Source organism: Trichechus manatus, unplaced genomic scaffold (assembly GCF_000243295.1).
Source record: "Trichechus manatus latirostris isolate Lorelei unplaced genomic scaffold, TriManLat1.0 scaffold00239, whole genome shotgun sequence".
Classification (NCBI taxonomy): Eukaryota; Metazoa; Chordata; class Mammalia; order Sirenia; family Trichechidae; genus Trichechus; species Trichechus manatus.
Window position 1 is genome coordinate 1,509,196 of NW_004444175.1, and position 14,780 is coordinate 1,523,975.

The 14,780-nt window shown below is 34.5% G+C and overlaps 1 protein-coding gene across 2 annotated transcripts in view; it reads right to left on the bottom strand.

Annotated features, from left to right (window-relative positions):
• LARP1B (La ribonucleoprotein 1B) overlaps nt 1–14,780 on the bottom strand; it is a 108,489-nt gene that overhangs the window by 26,731 nt on the left and 66,978 nt on the right. For both annotated transcript variants that reach the window (XM_023743149.1, XM_023743148.1), the window contains one exon: nt 4,474–4,597. In XM_023743149.1, coding sequence (XP_023598917.1) covers nt 4,474–4,597 — 124 coding nt within the window. The remainder of the gene's footprint in view (nt 1–4,473; nt 4,598–14,780) is intronic.

Below are 14,780 nucleotides of genomic sequence, written 5' to 3' on the forward strand. Positions count from 1 at the left end.
TGAAATAGATACAATCTGCCAATGAATTAGATACGGAGGTTGAAAAATAAAGAGGTGAGTGGTAACACCAAGGTTGTTTGACCTGTGCAACTGGGAGGATGAGGTTATCATTTATAGAGATATGGAAGTCTGTGGGAGAAGTCCTTGGGTAGGGGTAGGGATTTAGAACTTGGGTATTAGACATATGAAGTTTGACATTACTATAAAATATCCAAGTGCAGCTATTGACTACACAGTTGGATATTTGGAATGCAGGGTAGGGGTTTGGTCTGTACATACAAACAGCCCTCACTAATCTAATAATGCTATTTAAAACCATGAAAACTAGATGCTACTACCTGAGGAGTTACTGAGGATAAGAAACATAAGAAATTTGAGGTCTGAGTCCTAAAGCACCCAAACTTTAGAGGTTGGGGCAATCAGGAAGAACTTATTATTAATGAGACTAGCATGAAGCGGGAGGAGAACTAAGTGAATGGTTTCTGGAAGAAGGATGTGTTTCAAGACAGAGTAACTGATTTCATCTAATGACGATGTCAGGTAAATTGGATTGATTTGACCCATAGATTAAATATGGAGATCTCTGGTGACACTATCAAAAGCTGATCTGGAGTATGGGGAGCAGAGGCCTGTTTGGAATGGGTATGGAGGATAAATAGGAAGACAGATATTGAAGACAGTGAGACTAAGCACCTTCTGTATGCTTTAACTTCTATTTTGTAATAGAATTTTTATTAGTACCTAGTAATAGAATATTTTATCAGTATCATTCTTTTATACCATTTTCCATTCTTTACCTTTGAATCTTTCTGTACTTACGACATGTAAACATCATAGAGCTGAATTTTTTTAAAAATCCAATCAGAAAATGTTTTAATCTGAGTTAATCTATTAAACATTTCTTGTTAGACTGAATTCTATCTTCTTAATTTGTTCTTTATTTTCTGTTCACATTTTTAAAAACTAGATTATAGCACAAACGAAGATTAATAAATGTATATAATATACATTCACACATTTAAAGATAGAGTTGATACTCATATACCCACCAACTAGACCAATACATAAATTCCAGATACTAGCAAACCTATCTGGAAGTACATCCAGAATGCTCCTTAGAAGTGAAAATGATGAGAGACTTCATCTTGCTTACTTTGGACCTGTCATCAGCAAAGACCAATTGCTAAAAAAAGACATCATGTTTGGTAAAGCACAGGGTGAGCGAAAATGAGAGAAATCTTCTACAATATGGATTAACACAATAGCTACAATAATAGGCTCAAGTATATTAGCGATTATGAAGATGGCACAGGATCAGGCAATGTTTCCTTCTGTTGCACATCAGGTCACCATGAGTGGGAGCCACTCGATGACAACTCACAACAAGAAGCAATAGGATTCCCCCCTTTGCTAGGAGTGAACCACTACATTGAATTTTTTAATTAATAATTCTTCTTGCTCCACTTTTCATGGTTTCTGTGAGCTATGCAAGTATCCATAAATTTTATACTTTATATGATAGTATTATATTGAATGAACTCCTTTTCTATGAGCTACGCATGTATCCATGAATTTTATACTTTATATGATGGTATTACATTGAATGAACTCTTTTGTGACTAGTTTATTGTTTATTCATTCTAATTTTTGAGATTAATCCATTTTGTCACATGTAGTTTTCACTGTTGTATATTCTTCCTATGTATGAATATATATTTTATAATATGTTCTACGGTATATGGACATTTTTTAGTTTCCATTTACTTTTTTATTATGGTGAAAATATACACAACAAACATACACCAATTCAAAAATTTCTACGTGTAGTTTTCATTTACTTTTTTCTATTATGAAGAACGTTGCTATAAATGTTCTTGCACTTGTCTCCTAGTAAACATTTGCAAGAGTGTCCCCTGAAGTGAAACTGTTAGATTTTAATGTGGTATATCATTGTGGTTTTAATTGGCAAATATCAGCAAAGTAATGAGGATAGCATCTTTGCATATTTATTGGTCATTTAATTCCTCTGTCAAGTTCCTGTTTATGTTTTGTTTACTAATTTTTCTACCAATGTTTGTCTTTTATCACATTGATTAAGGTTTTAGATTTCTGTGATACTAATTCTTTGTTAATTTCATGCAATGCAAAATTTATCTCCTTATTTGTGACTTGCATTTTCTCTGTGATGTGCTAAGGAGCAGAAATTCTCAAACTTAACAAAATAAAAAAACTCAGTAATCTGACTGAACATTCTAATGGGAAGGGCATAAAGAATTTTAAAAGAAGTAATCTCTTTAAGTATTCAAAATAATAACATTATTTAATATTATTGTTACTCTGAAACTATTATATCATCCAAAACAAAACCCATTGCTGATGAGTCGATTCTGACTCATAGCAACCCTACAGGACAGAGTAGAACGGCTCCACAGGTTTTCTAAGGCTGTAGTCTTTACAGGAGCTAATTGCTACCTCTTTCTCCCATGGGTTCAAACCACCCACCTTTCAGTTAGCAGCAGAGCACTTAACCCTGTTAATGTGTTAAAGAACAAAGATTTTTTTCATGTAAGCAAAAAATGATACAAACATAAAAATCAAAGAAGTTAAAATTAAAATCTGTAATCCTCAATTTGAACAGAAAATATCAACATGAACTCATAACGTATTTTTCTCTTTAAAAAGTTTCCTAGCTCTTTCAACTGAAAAGGCCTAGTACCAGTGACCAACTCACTCAGTTGCAATCCGAGTCCTGACAAACTTGACAAATGTGACCACTGGCAAACAAGAAAGTTTACCAAGTTCAGTTGCATCATCACAGAGCAAGGCAATGAAAGGTGAATTTGAAACTGAAAGTCAATAAACTGATAAATGGCACAGAATAATGACTATAACAGAGTGAAACCCACCTAATATGCTTATGAGTTCTTAATGATAACATAAAAACAAACAATAAAAACAAACCTCATTGGTTACTAATGAAGGATGCTAGGGAACCAGCTGATAACTAAAAACTAGCAAATAAGGGGAAAGAATTAAAGCATGTATTCGCCCTTTCCTGTAAGAACTCTATCGCAGGATACACAGTCAAAGTAAGGGAAGTTTCCCTTTATGAAGGTATTCTAGCTACTAAACAAAGAAGCAAAGGACAAAAGTAGAATTATCACCATTTTGCAACCCCTAGTGAACTAAAAGCTCTAAACAATGATCATCAGCAGTTGCTAACATCACAAAAAGAGAGCTGACCAGGTATTATGTGTCTCTTGGTGCAAGCAGTCAATACTACGCGACATATTCTTGGTAAAATTTGAGCCTCAATTTGATCAAGCCTCTATCGAACTAACAGTTTTTGAAAATCCAGGACTGGAAAACATGTTTAATGAACTCATAAGGATGCCATTGGCACAATCCAGAATGTGAGAAACTTTACGGGACAAACAATCCAGTTTTTTTTTCAACAAATAAACTGCAAGGAAAAATTCTTTTTTTAATAAATAGGCTTAACCTACAAACTAAGAGATATCAACCTACTGCAGTGTTTGGACCTTACTGCATCCTGCTTTAAGAAACTTAAAAAAAATTAAAAAAGTGATAAATGAGGAAATTTGAACACTAGATTTTTTATATTAATGAATTATTCTTAATTTTAGATGTGATAACTGTATTGTGTTATTATGTGTTAAAAAGAAGACAGTCCTTATCTTTTTAAAGACACAAATATATTTAGGGATGAAATAATAGGAATAATATGCTTGGGAGTTTGCTTCAAAAAAAATTCAGTGAGAGGTAGAGGGAGCGAATGGTATCTAGACAAAACAAAAATTGATTTAAGTGTTAAAGGTAAGTAATGGGCACATGGGGGTTTCATTATACAATTCTCTCTAGGTCAAAATAAAAGTGTTTTCTTTTCCCCTTGCTTTCAGGAAAGACTATGAGAAAATCAGTCATACTTGTCTGAAAATGTCAGGTTCGATTTATGAATCTCCTAAGTACATATTTACGTTTTCACACAGAGCTAAAGCCTTAAAAAAAGAATGAGTCCAGTGGTGTATTTTAAGGAATCAGCAAGTGTTGGAGAATTTCTGAGAAGAGAAACATTCACAGAAATTTAAAAATCACACCAGATACATAAAGGGCATTAATTCTGCCTATTTTTTAAGGAAAAGGCTGATTTTGAGCACGATCTAATGTTACAATAGTGATTTTCTACGGCACTTTTGTAATTATCTCCCTAATCATCAAAAGTAAGATGGGATTCAAATTTTGTCCTGTTACAGCAAGGCTGTCTCACCAAATTTATGATCTGTATTTATAAGTCTCTAAAATTTTCTGAAGTTGTGAGTTTTAAAATTCTAGTATCTTACCAGATACCTAAATATTTTCCCCGAATAAAGAAAAAAGGAGCAAACGTTAAAAAGTTAATTTAGAACTGCTTTAATATTATTCATACATTTACATAAAAGCAGATTTACATACCTTGCTGGGACTGTGAAGGTGCTACAGGAACTTCTTGGTTTGGCTCAAAAGGAAGGTCAGGTGTTAGGTTTTCAAATTGCTCTTTACTAATGACATTTAGCTTCTTAAAGTTCTCAACTTCTTGCTGAAGTAGAATGGAGGAATCTAATTACTAAACTGGCTAATAGAGTAACCAACAGACAATAATTTGATACCAACCTCAAAAATGAGTTTTTAAAACTGGGATTAACTCAGTAGATTAAAAAAAAGTTGTAATTAAGAATCTAGCATTATACTATAACAATTAACATCCAGAGTCTAAAAGAGGCATAAACCAAAAATACCTGTTGACCCTAAAATATTGTGAATATTTCGTAATTCAAACACATTTTAATAGCATACATACAAACTAATTATTTCTTGTTGCGCATTTATACTCAAGACTGTTAGGGTACTATAGAGATTACAAAATAGTCTAATAAATGTTTCTTGCCCTAATTTACAAGTTAGGTAGAAAGAGATACATACATTAACACTAATAATATTAGGCAGTACATGAAAAGTGGTAATATTTGGCATAAGAATTCAGGTCATCAGGAGGTAGGTATCACAGAAGACGGGACAAAAGCAGCTTCTGAAGGATGAGAATTTAAAGAAAGGGAAAAGCAGGTAATGTGAGCAAAGATGAGAACCTTGAAATAAACAATGTGTTTATTACAAGTAATTCAGTGAAAGAAAAATTTTGTGTAGAACCGGTGGCAAAAGGCCTGATAAATAAGTTGAAGTTGAAGAAAACAACTAGAAGACCATTTAATACCAAGCCAAGAAGCTTTTACACTATTTTCTAGTAATAGGATTCACCTGATGAAAGATAAATCTAGATGGTCCTGGAGGCTAGCAGCAAGGAGGCTCAACAGGTCAGAGTTGTTAGCTCAAAAGAAGAGTAGACCCATTCCTGCCCCCTGGGGCTCTGGAGGTTCCCCCTTCCCAACTACTGTTACACAGTTACTTAGATGTTCTCTGCCGTAACCTACAAATACGTTGAGCATTACAGAGGTGGAGGCTACTCTCCACTGGAAGGCTGATGGCCACGGTGCCTGAAGATCATCTATGCCTGGGCTAAACCACAGGATTAAAAAAAAAGGTTCAAGGGATTGCTTGCACTCTACTACTTATTGTAAGTTTTCCCCCAATAAACCCTCTATCACGTCAACACCACATGGTGCTAAGGTGCCCATGACCCTTGAAAGAACAACACCAAAGAGTGTTTAAGCAGGTAAAACACAATAAAAGTATTCGTCAGATGGAACCAAATTAACTTCATCATTACAAACTAGTTGTACCTTGCTTTCAATAGCTCCCTAACCAAAGAATCTCCTTTGGCCTTCAAACATGAATAATTATTTGTCAGCCCACACCATTAAACAATCTGATTAGCCTTTTAAAATACGATCTATATTCTTTTAATGACAATACTTAAAATGATTATTCCAGCCTCTGCCTTTATACCAAAATTGTTTCCTCGGACAGAGCTGGAGAAAAACGTAGAACAAAATTCTAACTCACAAAAAAAAAAGACCAGACTTACTGGTCTGATAGAGACTGCAGAAACCCGAGAGTATGGCCCCACGACACACTTTTAGCTGAATACTTAAGGCACTCCTGAGGTTCACCCTTCAGCCACAGATTAGACAGGCCCATAAAACAAAACAAGACTAAATGGGCACACCAGCCCAGTGGCAAGGATGAGAAGGCAGGAGGGGATAGGAAAGCTGGTAACGGGGAACCCAAGGTTGAGAAGGCGAGAGTGTTGACATATCATGGGGTTGGCAACCAATGTATGCTCTCTACCTGAATGGTGGTTGCTTAGGTATGGTCTGTTTTGATTACTCATGTGATGTATAGTTACAATTTGAGTTACTAGCTCCTGAGAAGGCCTCCTCATGCCCATTCCCATCACTACCTCCTCTCTTCTCCCCAAAGATAACCACTATGCTGACTTCAACACCATAGACTGATTTTGTCTGTTTTTGAACCTCATTTAAAAAATGGAATCATAATGGATAGCTTCTTTCCTGCAAAATTATGTTTGTGAGGTACATCCATGTAGTTGTGTGTAACTGTAGTTTATGGCTCTATAGCAGGATCAGCAAACTACAGCCCCCAAAGACCAAACCCTATTTTTGTAAATAGTTTTACTGGAATACAGCAACACCGATTTGTTTACATATTGCCTATGCCTGCTTCCCTGTAGACTACAGTCATTTGCTGCATGACGTCTGTTCAGGCAAAGTCCATCCTGCATATACGTATGTGGTCCCATAATGTTGTAATAGAGTTCAGAAATCCTGATCAGAGGACAGGACATCGACATAGGGGCCTTAACTCGACATAGTGCAACAGCTTCCTGCATGCAACAGGTGTGTCTCATGTCTCTTGTATACAGACGGATTGTGCTGCCAGTGTATTTAACTCAAATTTTTAATACAGAAGGCTTTATGGCAGTCTGTTCTTAAGTATGAGGTGTCCGTAAGTCTGATGTTCATAACACCGGTACTGCCTGTAACATGGTGTTTGCACAACATCTAAATTACAAAGTGTCCTATTTCACAGAACTTATCCTGGATGTTAAGCAATGCATGACTGCAGATACAACAGAGAATGCGTGGCCCACAAAGCTTAAAATATTTACTACTTAGCCCTTTACAAAGGAGCCACAATTTTAAAAATCCTTTCTGTTGTTGGTGTACATTTGGATCCTCTCCAGATTGGAACAATTACCAGTAATGCTTCTATCAATATTTTTTCTTACAAAACACTTTCGGTGCACAGAGACACATATTTTTGTTGAGTATTTACCTAGAAATTGCTAAGTCATGTGGTACGCTTCTATTCAACTACGTTTTCCACAGTGGTTGAACTTATTTACATTTCCACGAGCAGTATATTAAAATTAACTTTGCTCTACATCCTCACCAATACTTGGCATTATCAGTCTTTTAAAATTTAGCCCTTCTGAAAAGAACCAAACTATGGATACACGCAACTGGGATGATCTCAAAGGCATTACGCTGAGTGAAAAATGTTAATCTCAAAAGGTCACCTACTGTATGATCTCATTTATATAACATTCTCAAAACGACAAAATTCTACACCTGGAGAACAGATTAGAGGGGTTGGAGACAATGGAGGGGGGCAAGTGGGTAGCACTAGGGAGAGCTTTGTGGTAAAAGAAGAGTTTTCTGTCTTGATTGTGGTGGTAGTTACACAAATCTAAACTTGTGATAAAATGACATAGAACTATATAAGAACATATTTGTAATAAGAAATGTCAGTTTTCCGGTTTTGATATTTTATTATAGTTATGTTAAGATGTAATCTTTGGAGGCAACTGTGTGAAGAGGACCTCTGTACTATTTTTACAACTTCTGTGAATCTATAACTATTTAAAAAAAAAATTTTTTTTTAAATTAACCATTCTGGTACATGTATGTGCTCTCTCATTGTGATTTTCAATTCTATCTCTGTGAATGCTAATAAGACTGAAAATCTTTCCTATATTTGCTGATTTGGATAGCTTCTTTTGTGAGGTGCTTTTCAATTCTATTGCTCATTTTTCTATAGGCTTCTCTTTCTCTTGTTGATTTGTAAGAGTTCTTTATAAAATGTTATATATATTTTATTCTATTCTGTAAAACTTGCCTTTTCACTCTCTTAATGGTGTTTTTAGATACAAAGAAGTTCTTCATTGAATAGAATGTAATTTATCAATCATTTCCTTTATTGTGTTTAATAAATATTTCCCTACTCAAGTATCACTGGCATTTTATGTTATCATCTAGAAGTTTCATTATTTTGCCTTTCATGTTTAGATCTACAATCCATCTGCAATTGATTGTTCTGCATATAGTGTAAGGGTCTATGTACACTTAAAAAGAATCCATATTCTGCAGTTGTGGAATGTAGTGTTTCACTTATGTCAATTAGGTCAAGTTTCTTAATTTTGTTGTTCACATTTTCCACATCCTTACTGATTTTTGGGTCTGCTTAGTCCATCAGATGATGATAAAATTATGCCAAAATCTCCCACTATGATTATGAATTTACCTTTTTCTCTGTCAATTTTTCCCTTACATATTTTGAGGATATAGTATTAGATGAATACAAATTTAGAACCATTATATCTTCTGAGGCAACTAAATCTTTTATGTTTATGAAATGTTCCTCTTTTATATCTTGGATAATTCTTTTTCCCTTAAAAATCTACTTTATCTGACTATCAATAAAGTTACATAAACTTTGTTGTATTTAGTGTCAATATTCATTCAAATTTACACATGTATTTACCCTTTCCATTACTCTCCATTCATTCTTGTATCTCCATCTTCTTTCTGGAATCATTTTCCTCTGCATGAACAACTCCCTTTAGTATTTTCTTTAAAGAGAATCTGCTGAAAATAATTTTTCTATGTTTTTGTCTGAAAATATCTTTATTTTACCTTCATTTTTTTAACAGCTTTACTTAAGATATAATTTACATACCTTAAAATTCACCTATTTTAAGTGTACATTTCAATGATTTGTCTACCTTTATTCCTGAAGGCTATTTTCCCTTTTTCTCAGTAATGTATCATGATGATATAATTTTATTGTCTCCTGACCGCCACTGTTTCTGCTGAGAAGTTAGCTGAGATTCTTACTAGTGAGCCTTTAAAAGTAATCTGTTCCTCTTCTCTGGCTTTTGTTACCTGTTTTTAGCAGTTTTTCAATAATAGTTTTGATGTGGTTTTCTTTATATTTATCTTCTTTGGAGTTCTTAGGGATTCTTGAATTTGTCCCTTTTAGTCTTTCATCAGTTTTGGTAAATTCTCAGCCACAATTTCTTCAAATATTAATTCTGCCTTATTCTCTCTCTCCTCCCATTTCTGAGACTCCAATTACATGTATGTTAGACCTTTCAACGGTATCGCCTATGTTTCCTACACTCTTTTCTGTATTTTCCATCTTTTTGTATAGCCATGACTCACTCTGGATTTTTCTTTTGCTCCAGCTTCCAGTTCAGTAATTCTCTATTCAGCTGTGCTAATTGCTAGTCATCCCATCCATTGCACAAAATTATTGTATTTTTCAGTTCTAGAATTTGAATTTGATTCTTTGTAATAGTTTCTAGTTCTCTGCTGAAATTCTCTATCTTACATTTTGTTTTTCTTTTTAACACACTATTATAGTTATTTTAAAGTCTGTTTGATAACTCTACTATCTGAATTCCTGTGGATCTGTTTCTACTTTGTTGTTTCTTTTTCTTTTTCTATCACATCATCTTATCTTCTTGTATGCCTCATTAGTTTTTGAGGGCCAGATACTATTACCAAAAATTTGAGGCCTAGGATGTTATTTTCCACCAGAAAAGATTTGTCTTTGCTTCAGGCAAGTGGCTAGAGGCAGTAGCATGTTCATCCACTTAGAGATGAAAATAATTAAAAGCTTGGCATTAGTACCTACTGAGAGCAGGTGTTTTCCACTTGGCACTAATTTCCAGGATCTAGATCTACAGAGTTCCACATCAAAACCTGGAAGTTTTACTGAAGGCCCCTCTGTTTGAATCCTGAACTCCAATTTTAATCCCCCTAGACCTATGAGTTTTTTTAAAGCTCTCTGGCTTCTCAGCTACTTTTTCTGAAACTAGCAGATACCTCTAGGGGAAATACAGGCCCAAATGCCAATCTTATTTCTCTAGGTTTCCTTTTTCTTCCAGATGTTGACCACATAATTCTTTACTGTCTCGTTAGCTATAATGGGCTTTAACACAGACTTTTTTACTTGCCTACTTTTCTAGTTGTTCTCAGCAAGAAGGGTGCTCTAAATTACCTAGTCTACCATTACTGGATGTACCACTAAAGTCTTTTTTTTTTAACCTATACTTTGTACTGTTCTAAAAGGAATTGATGAGACTTAATAATCTAGTGAACAAAAGGGACTTGTAAAGAAATCAGTAACAATTTAGTATGAGAGATAAAAATAGGTATGTATGAGGTACAGAGGTGGAACAGAATGGTGATTTTTCTGGAGTAGACGGCTAGAAAAGCTACACATTAAAAAAAGTATTGCCAGAAAATAGTATCTTAACTGGGCTTTGCAATCTGAAAGATAGAAAGGAGTTTGGCAAGTAAACAATGTAGAAAGACACTGCAGGAGAGGAAACAGCATGTGCAACCTGAAAGCATAAATCAATAACTTGATATTTATAGAGCATGAATTTTAAAGCTTAGAGCAGTGGCACACTGAAGGTAGACAGATACATAAGAACCAAATCATGAATTCTTGTTTGCCAAGGAATTTTACTAAATATCATTAAGAAGAATAGGAAGATGGTCAGATTTATATTTTTGAAAAATGAGAAATTGGTGTTCTTTTCCTTGGGATCCCTTATATTTTGAAAATGGTGTAAGACTGAAACTGTCAGTGGCCATCACTGCTGCCAGATGGAGAAAACCTGACTGAAAATGAAGCTAATACAGAGATAAGTACCCCCAAAGATAGCAGTAGAATAAGGCAAAATCATTCTTTGAAGCCTTAGATGAAGTCTTGACTGAAAGTAAGCACTGCTTCATGGATTTCTAGTAATAAATTCCCTTAATTGCTAGAAATAGGAGGGAAAAAGGAGGAAAGATTACTTTGAGAAGAGGAAAACCAGAAAGAGAATGAACTAGAGCCAAGAACCTATTGTACAAATCCCATTGAGAAATTACGCAAACCAGAACTATTGCATTGCAACAGAAATGGAAAGGAAAGAAAATGATCTAAGTCCTAGTGACAAAATGCATGCTATAAGTTAGAAAAAGTTAATGGGGATTCCCAAGGCATCCAACCAAGATAAGAAATATAGGAAACAGGTTTGGGGTAGATTTCCGTTTAGTTTATTTTACAGGGGAAACACAGTATAAATGAGATACCTATGCAACATCAGACAGGTGAATGGAAAAGCTAATAGGTCACTGGTTATATAGTTCTAAAGTCCCACAAAGACTACTAGGGAGTCATCAGCATATAGTTAACAATAAAAAATCCTTGAGGCGCAAAATGGTGGAGTAGAAATTTCTATGGATCGGTCACTCCACCAAAGTAACAATTGAACTGGACAGAGCAATTGAAAGCAAGTATTTTGAAACTCTGGAACCTAATCAGACACTTAACAACAACCAATGGCTTGCCTGATGAAGGAGGAAGTTGCTGATCTTTTGTAGGTGAGCCACATGTGCCAACCAGCTACCATCCTCCATTTCTCAGCATGGTTGTGGTGGTAGGGACAGTGGCCCTCATTCCTAAAGTGGCTGGCTGATACCAGGACAAGAGGGGGAGAACTTGTCCTCCAAAGATTTAAGGTTGTACATTTGAGTTCATCTAGTGGTATCCTAAGAGACTGGTCCAGGTGATTGCTGCAGTTTCAGCCCTCTCGGCAGCAGTGGCTTCTCCTGGAGCAGCAGCAGCGTAAATAACCAGTATGCCATTATTTTTACTTATTTATTTTGGTGAAATCTGTCAGATCACTGGCTGACTGCAAAGATAATGAAACAGAAACTTCAGTGACCACACACAACTGTAATACATACTATGCAAAAATAGTTAGGAAAAGTCACTAAACAAATGACTGCAGCCTTCATCAAGTAACAGCATCAATTCCTGAGGAGTGACAGAATCAGATGTTCAGAGCTACCACATTAAAATACCCAGAATGTCCAGTTCTGAACAAAAATTTACAAAACATACAAAGTAACAAGAAAGTATGGCCAATTCACAGGAAAAAAAGTATTTGACAGAAACCATTCCTGAGGAAGTCCAAACATTGTAGTGCTAGTCAAACACATTAAATCATTTGTCTTAAATATGCTCACTGAGCTAAAGGAAACCATGTACAAAGAACTAAAGGAAATCAGGAAAATAATACATGAACAAAATTAGAGTATCAACAAAGAGATAGAAATTATAAAAAAACCAAATAGAAATTCTGGAGCTCAAAGGTACAATAACTGAAATAGAAATTTCACTATAGGGGTTCAACAGGAGATTAGAGCAGTCAGAGAAAGAAGCAGTGAACTTGAAGGTGAGACAATGAAACTATTGAGTCTGAGAAGCACAAATTAAAAGAATAAAGAAAAATAAACAGTCTGAGGGACCTATGGGACACCATTAAGCATAGGGGAGAGAGAGACAGACAGGGCCAGAAAAAAATACTGGAAGAAATAATGGCCAACAACTTCCTAAATTTGATTAAAGAAATGGACATACATAATCAAGAGGTTCAACAAACTCCAAGAAGAATAAACTCAGCGATCTACACTAAGACACATTATGATAAGATTGTCAAAAAACAAAGACAGAGAATCTTAAAAGCAGCAAGAAAGAAGTGAATTGTCACATTCAAAGGAACCTCAATAAAATTAACAGCTGATATCTCATCAGAAACCAAGGGGCGAGAACACAGTGAGGTGACACATTTAAAGTACTGAAAGAAACAAACAAACAAACCAAAAAAAAAAAAAAAATCAACCAAGAATTCTCTATCTGGCAAAACTATCCTTCAAGAATGAGGGAGAAATTAAGACATTCCCAGATAAACAAAAGCTGATGGAGTTCATTATCAGTAGACCTTCCCTACAAGAAATGCTAAAGGGAGTCCCTCAAACTGAAGTGAAAAGACACCAGACAATAACTCAAAGCCATAATAAGAAATAAAGAACACTGAGGAAGGAAACTACACAGGTAAATATAAATGTCAATATTATTGTACTTTTGATTTGTAACTCCTCTCTTTTTTTACATATGACTTAAAACCAAGTGCATAAAACAACAATTATAAACCTATGTTAACAGGCAAACAATGTACAAAAATGTAATCACTGACAACAATATAAAGAGAGACAGACAGAGATGTATAGGGCATAGTGTATATATACCATTGTAACTAAGTTGGTATTATTTAATGTAGGTTATTACACATTTAAGATGTTAATTCTAACCCCTAAAGTAACCAATAAAAAAACAAAAAATATGTACAGAAAAGTAAAAAAGAGAATCAAAATGGTACATTACAAAAATTCAACTAAACACAAAAAAAGTGAGTAATGTGAACTGTACACGTGAAGATTGCTGAAATGGCAAATGCTTTGTTACATATAAATTTACCAAAATAAAAATAAATGACCGAAATGGCAAAAAATTAAAAAAAGAGTAATGAAGAAACTAAAAACCAAAACATATATAATACATACAGAAAACAAACCAAAATAAATACTGCCTTATCAGTAATAACTTTAAATGTAAATAGACTGAACTCTCCTATTAAAAGTCAAAGATTGGATAAAAATCATAATCCATCTATATGCTGTATACAAGATACTTTAATTACAAGGACACAAAAGGTTAAAAGTAAAAGGATGAAAAAAGACATATCATGCAAACATTAAGCAAAAGAGAGCTGGAACAGCTATATTATCATCATCAGACAAAAACAGATTTTAAATTGAAACAGGTAACAAGAGGCAAAAAAAAAACCTGTTGCTGTCAAGTCAATTCTGACTCATAGCGACCCTACAGGACAGTGTAGAACTGCTTTATAGGGTTTCCAAGGCTGTAATCTTTACGGAAGCAAACTGCTGTATCTTTCTCCCAAGGAAAGGCTGGTGAGTTTGAATTGCTGACCTTTCGATTAGCAGCCAAGCATTTAACCACTGAGCCAAGAAGCACATTATATATTAATAAAAGTTTCCACGCAGCAAGAAGATATAATAATTATAAACATGTATGCACCTAACACCAGAGCCCCAAAATATATGAGGTAAAAATTGACAGAATGAAAGGGACAAATAGACAGTTCCACAATAATAGTTAGAGATTCAAAACTTCATTTTCAATAATGGATAGAGTAACCAGACAGGTTAATAAAAAAATGAAAAACACTATAAACCAATTAGACTTAACAGACATATAAATAACATTCCATACAACAGCAGCACAATACACATTCTTCTTAGGTGCACACAGAACATTCTTCAGAAGAGACCATATATTAGACCACAAAACAAATCTTAATAAATTTAAAGACTGAAATCATAAAAAGTACCTTTTCTAATCACAACAGAATAAAACTGGAAATCAATAAAAGAAGGAAAACTGGAAATTCACAAATATGTAGAAATTAAACAACATACTTTTAAACAACCAATGGATCAAAGAACAAATGAGGAGGGAAATCAGAAAATACTTATGAGTCAAACGAAGATGAAAACACAACATACCAAAACTTAGGAGATGCAGCAAAGGCAATGATC